This window comes from Limanda limanda, chromosome 11, assembly GCF_963576545.1.
Source record: "Limanda limanda chromosome 11, fLimLim1.1, whole genome shotgun sequence".
NCBI lineage: Eukaryota > Metazoa > Chordata > Actinopteri > Pleuronectiformes > Pleuronectidae > Limanda > Limanda limanda.
In genome coordinates this window covers 13,979,037-13,993,563 of record NC_083646.1, presented here as the reverse complement: position 1 = coordinate 13,993,563, position 14,527 = coordinate 13,979,037, and the positions used below count along the sequence as shown (strand labels likewise).

The 14,527-nt window shown below is 40.5% G+C and overlaps 2 protein-coding genes across 8 annotated transcripts in view; one reads left to right on the top strand and one right to left on the bottom strand.

Annotated features, from left to right (window-relative positions):
• LOC133013523 (titin-like) overlaps positions 1 to 3,850 on the bottom strand; it is a 32,349-nt gene extending 28,499 nt beyond the window's left edge. For 4 of the 7 annotated variants that reach the window (XM_061080485.1, XM_061080489.1, XM_061080488.1 and 1 more), the window contains exon 1: positions 3,300 to 3,849. The gene's annotated coding sequence lies outside the window, so the exon portion shown is untranslated. Of the gene's footprint in view, positions 1 to 1,282; positions 1,440 to 3,299 lie in introns of those variants that run through there. The other 3 variants (XM_061080490.1, XM_061080491.1, XM_061080486.1) reach the window with 2 other exon arrangements.
• Positions 3,851 to 10,554: 6,704 nt separating this feature from the next.
• kcnk5b (potassium channel, subfamily K, member 5b) lies at positions 10,555 to 14,168 on the top strand. The gene is made up of 5 exons (XM_061081151.1): positions 10,555 to 10,740; positions 11,362 to 11,473; positions 12,688 to 12,854; positions 12,944 to 13,112; positions 13,231 to 14,168. The coding sequence occupies exons 1-5, from the start codon at positions 10,555 to 10,557 to the stop codon at positions 13,908 to 13,910; spliced, it is 1,314 nt and encodes a 437-aa protein (XP_060937134.1). The 3' UTR covers positions 13,911 to 14,168.
• Positions 14,169 to 14,527: the final 359 nt, after the last annotated feature.

Genomic DNA, 14,527 nt, shown 5'->3' with positions numbered 1-14,527 from the left:
GAGTTTCTCCCCGAGTGTGTTGTAGGGTAGGCATGTGCATGCACAAGAACACACACACATTAAAACATACATTGCCCGCCAGCGAAGATGGATATTTTTAACCCATATGCCCCTCCTGGAGTAAAAGCAAGTTATGTCAAGCAGAAAATTAAATCCGAAAAGCAAAGCTCTCTCTGCATGAAAAGGCCAAAAACATCTGAACATCTCAGCAGTCGTGTTCTTCAAAACAACAACCACTCCTCCTCCACCTTCGAGACTTGCTGACACAAGGGGGACACACAGGAATCATCTCGAAGAGTGACTAATTAACATCCGTACAATTACAGGGCGGTGAAATATAACAAGCACGTCACCTCCTGCCAACTCAATATGTTATTTTTAGGATTTTGAATTTTATCACGCCAAGCATTGAGGCTAAGGCTGGGCTATACGGCCAAAAATGATTGCAATAGATGGTAATTATCACAGTAAAAGGTCACATTTTATTTCCTCTTTAAAGTTTAAAAAACGATTTTTGCTCCTGAGTGAAGGTTGTGGGTTTAAACTTCAACACTAGATAAACATCAAAGCATTTTACATCTGGCATAGATCAGTTTTATATTTTACCTTCTCACTGTGTTTGCACATAAGTGACTTTTCAATGTATATCAAAAAGTATTATATTTATCTAGATTGTTTTATTGCTCAGCCCTAATTGAGGCCATTTTTTCTCCCATATAGTCCTCATCCATAATAGTATTTTTCACATTTTATAAGAAAATTACTTATATACAATAATATGTTTGTTGTTACACTGTATTTCAGACTCATAGGCTAGGTCCAGGTTAGTATTCAAATTTAAATTAAAAATGGCAAAATAATAATAAAAACAGTTTGTGGTGAGTTTTGCTGTTTACTATGACCAAACAGTGCGGTTTCTTTTATCAGAGTGATAACTGGTGCATTCATTTCCACATGAACAAGTCGCACATCTCGGCTCTATCCTCCACTTTCCTTCAGGAGGATGCTCTTTAACTACTGCCACGCTCTTTCAAACTGGGCACTACTGCGGGTTATACTGGTTGAATTGGTTTTAGCAATACCACACAATACGAGATTCCCCCCTCCGCTTTTTAAATCCGACCCGCAGAGCAGTGCAGGGTTGAACCGGAGCCAACGTGCCACAGGGTATTTAAACAAATCTGTGTACGAAAATGGCGCCGAATGTCCAACAAAACAAACAAACACCAACTCGTCCTGCACCGCGGGGGGGGCGAGAGGCTTTTTAAAGTGCTCGTCTTACCTACTCCGGGGTTAGGGTCACTGCGAGAAGCAAACTGAGCAAAAAACAAGTTCCACAAAATCCAGATATTCCGCTCGTTCACCGGAGAGACGACGATGAGGAGCCGCACATGCTTTGTTGTGCCGGAGGTGTCCGATGCTCGTAAAGGGGCGGAGCCTCGGAGAGAGCCGGACCGGAGCTGACCAACCGAGAGGCGAGGAGGACACACACACACACGCACATCGACACACACACACACACACGTACAAAGACGCACACACGCTCGCACACACACATGCACACACACGCAATAGCCGTCTCCATGACTTCACATTGATTTCCTTGATTCTCTAACCTAAACTTAACCTTAAGCTAACCCTAAACCTAATCTTAAAACAGGTCTTCACCTCAAAATTCAGCTATTTACATTATGAGGACTGGATTTAAGGTCCCCACAACATGGGGAATATCTGAAACACACACGCACACATTGCATTGACCTACATTGATTTCCTAGAGACACAATTTAACCTTATAACCCTGAGCCTTTTCATAGGCAAATATAATACCTTTTCTGTTTGTTCTGTTATTATTGGTGTGTTTAGGCACCTGTTTATTATCTTACTTTGTATGTTTAAGACAGATGTGTGATGTTTAGCACTTATTACACATTTGATTGTATTGTTTGAACTAAGAGTAAAGAAAACAAAATATGTAGGTATTGTTTTATCAGGCTATATTTGTTATTTCAACGATTGCTCACTTTGAATTTCTGTTCTTTTAGAATGGTAAGCTCTGTTTATCTATTAACTATTATTTATTATTTAAATCATTTTTATGTCATGTTAACATTCAGCAATGTTGAGCCCTGAGTAATTGAATAACAGGCCTTAACTCCTGCTGCCCTACTTGAGTCGGTGGTCCTTTAAAAACCTTATTACATGACATGATTTGTTGTGGTGTTTCCCCTCTTAGCACTCATTAAGAGGGCAGCGTTTTAACCCAAAGCTAACTTTAATCTTAACGTAAACATGTCTTCACTTTAAAATGTAATGATTTACGTTATAGGGGCTTGCTCTTTCTCCCCAGTGAGGAGACAAGTCCCCTAATGTGACTGTGTACACAGATCCAGGTCCCCACAACATGAGGAATACCTAGTCCACATACACACACACCACATGTCCGAGGTGGAGAAGAGCAGGCAACTTTAAAGTGACACTGATTAGAAGTGCCCCATGCCTCTAAATATATACATCTGCATTAGAGAAACACACGTTCACTGTGAGATCCCTGCAGTAATCTACACGAGTAATCCTAAACTTTCTAAATCTGCCTCTGTGCACTCTCCACCACCATCATTGAGTGTATATTTTCAGCGGACCACGGGAAATATTTATATCAATTGTCCACTTTCAATTGACAAGTCATCAGCGAGTTGGAACAATGCACAAAGCCTCATTACAAAAAGTCCCAGCAGGCATGGAGGAAGGCCAGAGAGTCCAATCATTAACAAAGAGCAATGTCCATAAAAGAGGAGGGAGGGAGGCAGACAGGCAACAGGAATACAACAGTGAGTCCGGTCCAGTCTTTTTTTAACAGCAACACGGTGCATTCATCTGCACAGTATGAGGTTGTGAGGAGCGCAACCCTGAGCCAAGTGGAGTGATATAGAGAGAGGCTCACTTTTAAATCCATGTTGAAAGAGGTAACAGCTGTAAATACTGTGTATTAGGATACCACGTCTTATCTAAATCTAAAATCGCAAAACAAACATGTGCGTCTAATCACTCACACACACACACACATACAGAGAAGCTGTCGTTATGGACCCCGGCATGGTCCCCGCCCATCTGCCTGACCCCATTAGGGCTCGCAGAGGCAGAAGGGGGGAAGCAAGGGGGTTCATTATTCTCCTAACCACATGGGGTAAGGCACCAGCACCTTTGTCTCACAGATACAAGTTCATGTGGCGTGCACAGCAGTGTCACATGTCATTTCTGGCCAATTTATCTGCCATTCACTGAAGAAAAAGTCTTACCAGTGTTAAGGTTACTTCCCCAAAGTCCGACGATTCGACTTGTTTTAAAGTCCAAAAGTAGGTTAAAAGAAAAACGAGAGAAGCCTAATGATAAGAAAGAAAAGTGAAAGATACCTCTCTAGCACAGTGACAGTCGATAATGGCATTTTTTTTTTCTCTCTCTTTAGACTTTGCTCACAGAGCGAGACATCAGCAGCACGCCAGAGCTTTCACACATGGTGCTGTTAAACATTTACTGAGACAGAGAACACAGGGAAGAAACAAGGAAAATCCGACTTCTGGGTTTAGTCGATTAGTCTGTTTTTCCTCCGCTTTGGTTTCAGGTGGAGTGAGGAAGTCAGGAAAGAGCGGAAGAGCCAGGGACATAAACAAAGATTATGTGCGTCGCCTCCAGTTGCTTAGAAACCCCTGCCCTGCCCTGCGCCTACTGCAAGGAGCAGGTGTCGAGCTGGACCCAGGAGAGGGAGGAGAGACAGAGTGGAGAGGGGAGGAGAAGAGGAGCAGCACTCACAGACCCACTGTCCCCTGAGACAACAACAGAATGGAGCCACAGACTCTGAGACGACTCACTCACGCAGCACACACACCCAAAAAAATGACTCTCTCTTTCACCCTCTGTCACTCTTCCCCCCCTCCCGTTTGGTCACGGGCAAACATGCACACACGCAACCACACACACACACACACACACACACACACACACACACACACACACACACACACAACAGTACAGAGCTTTACGCCAGCTGAGTGCATCGGGGTTATGTTTGTTTGGAACATCTTTATCCCTCCCTGGCTCCATCACTCAGTGATTATATAACGTCCCATACCACTTCCACCCAATTCATCTCCCTTTGACTTTCAATACCGCATCTGGGTACACACACGCTGTGCAGCCTTCCCCCTCCCCACCCTATCTTATGTAAAACAACATCCGCCGCTCTGAAAATGCTTTAAATGTGAATTTTGAGTGCATGTGTTGGAGACATGGTTGCAGGGGTTTTTTTTGTGCTCAGAATCTGAGCTCTCAAAAGCACTAACGGGATAGATGGTAACAGGGCATCAATATTCATAGAGCACCATTATGTTATGAAGAATTCATGAACCTGGAATGTTCCATGTTTCTGCCCCACCCTCTTCTTTAGCCTGAATTCTCTCACACCTTAGAGACTTTAAATCTAACAACATGATGTTTTCTCAAATGGAAAGATTCAGGATATGATGTTTTGGAGATTAACTATGTCCAGTGCATCGACCTAATTCAGAGAACAAGACGGGACAATTTCCCCCAAATAAATTGTTGTTGTTTTTTTGCACGTACTATCAGATTACCATAATATTTGCATCCACAGACGATGCAAAGTAATGTTACAGATAAGTAAATAATTCTATATGAATATTCACACACTTGAATATCATCTGAGGTTTAAAAAAGACTGTTCCGAGCCCTGGGCCTCACAGCACACTGAACAAATTGCAGCAGGCAGTCCAGTCCGCCTAAGTGCATGTTGTGTTGTGTTTGATCAGCTGACATACATGTAAAAATGCTCAGGTTGTCTTACATTACACTGCCACCTGGTGGAGAGATGGTGACTCAATGAACTTTTTACAACCATTTTGCTGATCTGACTAAAAAAGATACTGTGATGGGACTTTTAACTATCTTTCTATTTCTCTCTTACTCTACAGCACTTCAATATAAATAAAATTCTAAAATCTTCCAATACACAGTCTAATCTGGATATAAATATGAGTTTTAATAAATACATATATATATATTATGAAAAGTCCAACATTAAATATTTGTCTCAAGAGACGGCAATACTACGCTTCATTAACACCGAGCTGTGATGCATGCTGGGAACGTGTGTTCATGAGAGATAAAGATGTGTGTGCGTCCAGATGCCTGAGGGTGACACAAATGTTCTACTCCTCCCAAAACAGTCTGATGTGGACGACAGCAGGTTCAGAAAGATTCACCATAAACTCAGCTACAGGTTCTCACTGGGATTCTTTCACAATGATTTGTCTGAATCTCTTTTACCCAGAACATCACAAATAATGTTATAAATGTTTAATTATAAACGAATCACAAAATAATGCACAACACTTTTTTTCTTATAGGAAGAAATAGTCATGGTGGAGAAATAGCCCTCTCAATAGCACACTCTTCTCACTCAATTTAGTGAAGGATTATACAACATTATACAGGCATCTGCAGTTCATACAATGCAATGCAGAGGATACTGATGGAATCTGCAGTCAAATTCCATCACATCAAATTAATCAAGATTCAATATTTTTCAATGGCTGAAAACCTTTGAATAAAAAATTATATGTTTCTCTGCAACTGAACAGTGAAATGTCATTAAAATGGTCAAATCATATTCAACTGAACTGATCTGTATGTATAGTTTTTATGAAGGGCAAACAATTGTTACTACGTATGTGTTGTACGAAAACATTAGAGTAAATCCATATATTCAATGGTTGAGTGGGATCATGGCAACAATAGAGCTTAAATGGTATTTGATACTCACATCATGTCCGGGTAGAAGGCCGTTTTCAAATTACGGTCAGTCCCAGAGAGTGTGAGCGGGTAGAAAGAGACATAGAGAGGCAGAGTCAGAGCAGTAACACACTTATTTCAGTAATGTGACAGGACAGAGTTAAATCAAATAGCTGACATCACACAGAATTCAGGTGAACATTTGGTTTGCATTTTGAACAACCTGAGGAGATCTGTCTGGCAAACTCCTCGTGCTCATTTAAATCTCTTTCTCAGGACTTGGAGTCTAGGATCCCCTTCAACTTTATATTTCTATTTATTTATTTACCAGCTCTGAAGTTGTGGTCTTCTGTAGTCTAAAGAAGTTTGATCTTCAAATTTCTTTCAAATCTTCATTTTTACTTGCAAAGCACCTTGTGACTGTGTTTTGAAAGGTGCTATATAAATAGTGAAACAGCTATCCATTTCGTACATAGCTGAAGGGTCTGAATCTGAACTTTAAAAGTTCTGTGAGAGTAAAGTAAATACTTCCGGCATCATCTTGATAACAGAAAAAACTGAGGGGAAACCAAAAAGGATATATATATATATATTGTATATATATATATTGCTTATATAGATAAACATGGGGAAGACCACATGTATCTGCGAAGATAAGAAAGATAGGAAGAAAGAATCAGTATTTAAACTAAGAAAAAATGCAAATGAGCCATTTATCATGATAATTATCGATATCAACTGATATATTGTCAGATCCCATCGTCCTTCCCAACCTTTACACTTATATTATTCCTACAAGGCTTTTTAAATGTTGTCTCACGTGATAAGAATTGTTGGGTACAGTCTATTATCTGGTTTATGAAAGTGTTTTGGGGCCCAGGCGTCTCCGGAGCTCATGAAACATGACAACAAGTCGACCACTTATTTAACAATCATGTCCTCCAACACTACATCATGTTCGGACTCCTGTGTGTTGGTCTGTATGTAGGCTACCAGCACAAATAGCCTCTGACATAATCCCTCTTAATACAGCACCGCGGTGAACTCCTCACGAACCGCACATAAAAACAACACGTCGCTGGAAGAAGAAGAAGAGGAGGAAGAAGAAGAAGAGGAAGCTAATAAAAAAGTGCGGGTCATAAAGATGGCAGCGGCAGTGCGAGGGAGACCTACCTGTGTTTTCACCCTCCTGCTCCACCTCAGGTGCTTCCTACAAACAGGAACCCGCAGCTGCTCGGTCGGTGTTTCCTCACGGAGCCGGTGACGCAGCAGCAGCGAGTGACGCAGCAGCGAGCACGGGGGGAGGAGGAGAGTTAAGTGTGGAGGAGGTCAGAGGTGGAGGCTGGTGCAGCTTCCCACCGTCACAGATCACACCTCTCAGCCAGATGCATCCTCACAGCCAGGGGATTTGTTACCTAGACACGTCTTAAGGTGTTTAGCGCTGACCTGAATCATGTCTCACACCCTGGAGGCGTCAGGTGACATGGTCCTTGTTTTGGAGTTTGTGGTGGCCATCCTGATAAGGGGATAACCCTGAGGGCAGGGACGTGCACACACATTTTGAGGGGCCATTGCCCCCCCCATGCTAGTCTAAAGCAATTTTCAGACATGAACAGGAAAGACGAAGAGGAACCATTACACCTGCGTCGCGCTCATTCCACAGAACCCCCTGGAGAGCTGAGCTCAGCTGCTCCTGGACGTACCACACTCCATGTTAGATATGCCCCCTCTCTCACATCCCTTCTCTTGGCCTTCTTTTCAAGTTGAGAATGTTTTTTTATTGTTTTTTATTTGATTTGATCATCATTAGTTTCCAAATCTTCTGCCGCAAACTAAAAACATACCTCTTCCGACTATACCTTGAACAACAGTTTGAAACTAGCATTTAGTAGCACTTAACTGGCTCTTACTTATAGCCCTTTGTAGTTTTGCTTTTTTGAAGAAATTGTACTTTCTTGATTCTCGTTGTTGTGGGTTCATGGTTGAATGCACTCATTGTAAGTCGCTTTGGATAAAAGCGTCAGCTAAATGCAATGTTATGTAATAATATTACGTATATGTCTTTTATGATACTCCAGCAGGGGCCTGGGAGGTTTCTGCACTGTATTATAACTGTTCCTATATATTCCTAGGAGTGTGCTGTTCTGGACAGAGGCTTCAGATGTTGTACATGATATGCTGGTGCCACTTTCCCAGTTCTAATTGCATTTCACCTTCCACGTCTTTTCAAGCTGTTCTTTAGACCTACATGTATAAATTATATCTATATATTATCGACTGCTGTGGTTATTGGTATAAATTCTCCGCAGAGCATTATATAGACTAAATGAACCTGAAGAAAAGTGATGAGAATAAGGATCTATTTTTTTAATGAAAAATGTCTGCTCAGTACAAAATAGGTGCAGCTCTTCTGCTGCATTTGTTTACATGAGTGGTTTCCGGGTCAGGGCATTAAAATGATGTGTGCTCGAAGATTAAGAATTAGATTGACTTCAGGCTTTTCTCTCAGTTTTACAGTTCTCCATCACAAATAAGTCTTATATCAGCTAAATTCTTTCAATCCGCCCCCTTTCATGTGCACACCACTTGTTTTCAAACGGTGCTGGTGGCTCCACATGGGGGTGCCACTGTGCGTGTGTACATGTGTGGAGGTGAAGGGAAGTGGCTGCTTATTTTGTTTAGGAAGTACTTCACTGTGAGTACACATACATACTTATTGTTATAGTCACCTAGAGGAACTAAATCAAACTAACAGTTGTTAGTGTGGTAGTTAGGGTTAGGGATAAATTATGACCTTGTAATACTTTTTCAGTTTTTGTACCAGAGAGTGCCCCAGTTTCAGTATGTTTCAACATTTAACACAAAGCTTTTTCACTGACATTTGTAACTGTTTTCTAAGATGGCCACTATGATTTTTCATGTTTATTTATGTGATGTATATCTGTTAATTAAGCCAGTCATTTGCTGTGAATTGTTGTATTGTCGCTACTGTGTTTGTTTGTTTTTTTTGCCCAAGAAGAACACAAAATGTAAATTAGCCATATAGGGAAATCCGGAATGTCAGATGTAATAATTTAATAATTACATACTGTCTACTCTGAGGTTAATATCAAAGTGTGAATTTGTGAAAATGGAACAGCTCCATTTGATTACCCTGGATGTCCCTTGAAAAAGAAGAGTGAAATCCCAGAGGTGGCGGTAGACCTCAGTCTCACAGCTGCCACAGCCAGAACATCTGTCACAGCTGGAACATCTGTCACAGCTGGAACATCTGTCACAGCTGGAACATCTGTCACAGTGAAACACTGAGACCAATGTTCGCAGTGTCACAGTAAGTGACGAATCTGACCTTGATATGTGCACTTATATATCCTGACTTTCAGAATCCTACACTACTCAGGTAATTCTGTAACATCTCTGACAAATTGAGGATTAATAGATGAGTGGATGTATGGATGAATGGTCACAGCACCTCTCATCCATTATCACGCAGCACAGCCAGGGAACACCCAGTGTGGTTAACTCTACACACTGAACTCCAGCCCTCTGCACGGAGATAAGAGCAACCGTCATCACCAACACACACATGTTCACACACTTGAATACGAACAGATCTGTTGCCCCCCGTTGAGTGCCTTGGATGGATAGAAGAAGATAGATAGATAGATAGATAGATAGATAGATAGATAGATAGATAGATAGATAGATAGATAGATAGATAGATAGATAGATAGATAGATAGATAGATAGATAGATAGATAGATAGATAGATAGATAGATAGATAGATAGATAGATAGATAGATAGATAGATAGATAGATAGATAGATAGATAGATAGATAGATAGATAGATAGATAGATAGATAGATAGATAGATAGATAGATAGATAGATAGATAGATAGATAGATAGATAGATAGATAGATAGATAGATAGATAGATAGATAGATAGATAGATAGATAGATAGATAGATAGATAGAATTGATGTACACACGGATGTACACAAATCTCATCAATAACCATAATCAAATAATGTCAAATGCATATTAAAAACATGAATTATTCACAAGCTTTTATTTTTAATACTTAAAAAATATTTGATACAATTAATACTTTAGCACCTTTACTGAAAATAATTTAAAAAAAGTTTAACTATACTATACTACTATTTAACTCATTAAAGTGTATTTTTGTTGATGAATAACAAATTCTCAGTAATTCATTATTAGAGGCCCCACATTATGGACTTTGCTCCCCCACTGAACTAAGACTTATCTACTTTATATCTCCATTTTCTCCCAATATTTTATTCTAATCATTCATTCTAAAGCACTTTGTGTTATTGAAGAAAATTGCTTAGGATTATTATTTATCATCCCCAAACCACTGAATTTTGCTTCACCCAAAATATTTAGTGTGTGAAAATTAAACAATATGAACCTTTTTCATTTTGTCCACTAGTTATTACAAACAGGGTGATAATGGAATAATGTTAAGTTACATTTAATCGTCCAGATGCTTTTAGGATTGACGTCATTATGTGACGTAATGCTACAGTTTCTAAGGTTATGGATCTATAAGTGAACAATAGAGGTGAGTGTCCACAGAGAGCAGCAGCCTGGAGGCAGCTCTTCGTGTTTCACCAGGAAGAGAAGCAGCAGCAGGGCGGGCAGGACGCGCAGCACCAGCCCTCCTGTGGACGAACATGAGCCGGTCCGCGTCGTCCCACTGATGTTATGACTTGAATATGGCCGATAAGGGGCCGTTTTTGACCTCATGTATTATTTTCTACCTCTCGGTTGGGGCCGCAATATTCCAGATTCTCGAAGAGCCCAACTGGATCTCGGCCAGAGACAGATATATCCTGCAGAAAGAAAACGTTTTAAAGAAGTATACCTGCTTGACTAAAGAAGCGCTGGATGAGATTTTGGAGGTATGAAGCCATCTGTTTTCAGTTTACGACGGATAAGAACGGAGTTTCCCATTCATCCTAAAGGAGGGGAAGTGAAATTAAACCTACTTTTTGTAACTTTACGCACGATTGACCAACAAACCGAGGAGCTCCCATAAACTGTCAAGAAGTTAAAAGTAATCCAGTAAAACCAAAGTGCAGATATTAGCCTGTATGAGACTGTTGCTCAGTGACCATTGTCAACCTGAGCCGACACACACATTGTGCAAGAGTCAGTGAGAGGTGGGTCGCCTCGCCTGTGCGCGTCAGGACACATCAGGACTTGTTTTTCCTGATCATGAACAGAAAACAAGCATCAGGCCTGAAACGGATCAGGTGACAACACAGCTCGTTAAAGCCTCTTCTGTTTCAGCCCGAATTTCTCTAAAGAAGAGTCAGAAAGTTGTATTATTTAATCAAGACCGGAGGTTATTGCGCATGTGTCCCTGCTCCAGAGGTATTTGATTGTTTGCGCAGGGTGTGTCCAGGTGCAAATGGCTGCACAGGAAATGACTTTGAGCCCAAGTAATAGAGGACTGTGGAAGTGAATAGAGTTGTTACAGTCGTGTGTGAAATGGGTGATTTACTGTGTATTCACCACAGATCGCTTCGGAGGCTGCAGGTCAAGGTGTGACCATCACTGGCGAGAAACATCGCAACACGTGGGACTGGGTCAACTCGGTCGTTTTCGCTGCCACCATCGTCACCACCATAGGTTTGTATGTGTAGTAGGCCATGCAGTATAGTAGCTAGTATGAATTCAATTCACATCAAATGTATTTCTAATGTTTTCTTTAATCATCTGGCTCACACATGTCAACATTTCTCATTTTACCATTTTTATTAGCTTGACAATTATTCCTATTTTCCTAGAATTTCAGAAAACCATAATCCTGACTAATGATATAAACTTACTGACATCTATGATTGATGATATTGATAACAAATGTAATATGTATGTATGAATAATAACAACTCTAGCAATACTTTTTTATTATAACATTGACTAATAATAATAATTTTGTACAATCATGCATTTGCAATGGTTTTATACAAAAAATGTTATCATCAAAAAAGGTTTTTTGTTTAAAAGTTTTAATGTATCCTTGCTTACAGGGTTTCTCCAAGTAAAGGTTCAATTTTAGACCTTTTTAGAATCACAATGACATTAAGATAGATGGATATTTTATTCATACCAGAATGGAAATTACAGTGTTTCAGCATCAATTAAATACATAAACACAAGACTCACATATTATATAACCCAGAACACACAAGCAGAGGCAAATATGTCCGGGATCACTGTGCTGACTTAAAATGTTAAAGCCAGATCAATAAATAGATAGAATAAAAAGGAATATGGATTTGTGCGAGGCACTGCCAGGTGAGTGATTAGGATAAAATATTTGCATTGCAGCTAAAAAGATGCTTCTCCTCTCTCTGCTCAGAGAGGACTCGTTATAGAGTGTGATTGCAGTGGGTTAAAACATCTACGTCAAATACTGATATGAAGGGATATCAGAGAGTTGCTTACACTTCATCGAAGATAAGGTGAACAAAGCCCAGTAGAGAATGACCCTTGATTTGCTCAATCATTTTGCAAAGTTCTAAAAGGTAGGCATCAATGTCTTTTCCCACAAGCCGAGTTTACTGAACTAAATTCTGACTGAGGTGTTTGTAGTTTATCTGTTCCATGTTGGTCTTGTTTGTGTATTTATGACAATATGCTCATATCTGTTAAGAAACAACTGCAAACTATGCATGGCCAAAACATTCCCTTAAAGTAGCATTTCACAAGGGTTAATATAATCAATGGATTTTTAAAAACTTCTTATGAACCAGGGGGAAACCCTATTTATATAACCTTGAAAAAAGAAAAAAAGTCCATATTTCGTGCTGTAATTCAACGTTTTCTCTTGTCATCCACAGGTTATGGCAATGTCGCGCCCAAGACTGAAGGTGGTCGTGTGTTCTGCATCCTGTACGGTTTGTGTGGGATCCCCTTGTGTCTGGTCTGGATAAGCGAGCTGGGTTCGTTCTTTGGAGACAGAGCCAAGCGTCTGTCCCAGGTTCTGATCCGCAGAGGCGTCTCAGTGGTAAGAAATTACCCAATGGTGGAGATGGTGTTTGTCTGAATGCTGAATAAAGTTGCAATATAACTTTTATATTTTCTTCCTCATGTCAGAAAAGGGTCCAGTTAACCTGTACTGCCTTGTTCCTGTTATGGGGGCTGTTTGTGCACCTGGTGATCCCTCCGTTTGTTTTCATGTCTATGGAAGGATGGACCTACCTGGAAGGCATCTACTTCTCTTTCATCACTCTCACAACGGTTGGTTTTGGAGATTATGTGGCAGGTAGGTTTCTTTTACGACTTGATTTAGCTAATTTCTCTGATGTTATTCTGCATCTGGACTTTTTCTGTTCCCTTTGTAATGAAAGCAATGCCATTCTATGCTTTTATTTCCATTTCAGGCGTAAATCCAAACATAGAGTACCCCAGACTGTACAGAACATTTGCAGAGATATGGATCTACATGGGCCTGGCCTGGCTGTCGCTGTTCTTCAGCTGGAACGTCCACATGGTAGTGAAAGCTCACAAGAAGTTCAAGCAGAGACGACACAGGTACCGAAACTTCGATGACGAGGAGCCCCAGCAAGAAGGGGAAAAGCCAGACATAAAGCGGTCCGTCATCGACATCTTCAACTTCATGTCTGAAAATGGGGAGGACTACAGCACCGTCATAAACGATATCGGAAGTACGGCAAAAAAAAGAAGCCCTGAAGAGAAAGTAAACCGCTCTAAGAGCTGCAGCGACATCCTGGCCATCCGTACCCTGGATCATTCGCCGAGTCACAAACACATGATCAGCATCAGTCAGGTGTTCATGACCGCAAATTTGGATGAAGAGGAGGAGCGCCCGCCACAGAGCAACAGAGACAGTGAGCCTCCAGAATGTGCAAGGACGGCAGATAGCATGGAGAACAAAGACAGTTGGACATTTGAACCAGAAAATGATGGTATCATCTTCACTGTACCCACCAGAGACAGTGCAGAAGAACAGACTGTACAGCAGGCAGGTGGAGGGGAGAGTAGGTTCAAAATATCCAAAGTAAAGGAAGATTTGGTCATGGACAAAGATGAAAAAGGGTAAAACAATACTGTTGTGTATCAAGGGGACAAACTGCAATTCAAGGGTGGACTGTTTAACAGCCTCCTGCTTCACCACAGCATTATTTAATGAAACTTTTCCATTATTGAAACACATAACCCATTTTGGCGGCGACTTTATCCAAAGCAACTTACAATTATTGTATTCAACATCTATGAGAGGCCATTTAGGGCCTCAGTATCTGGCCCAAGGACACTTTGGCATGCAGCAGCCCACCCAATTCTCTTCTTCTTGCAAACGTTGAATAAAGATTGTTTTTATAATTTTTTGATCCCATATCCATCGAGATCTTTCCATACAACATTCCTAAAAGTGACCAGAACACTTCAAAATGTAAATGTTTCCTGCAGTTTCAACAGAGGATGAAGGCATCGCAGGATCCTTGGAAAACTCTGCACATGAGAAAATGCTGATCTGTGATTTTGCCTGAGGAGATAAATACAGAGACACTTCTTTCATTTAGTCAGTTGATTACAACTCATGTAAGATGTATGATTCATGACTAATCATAATGTAGCTGATTCATAAGGGAAAAACTAATTTATAGATTCATCCAGTTTTGCATTCTTAAGGACAGAAAAAGTATCCAGAATTTTTTT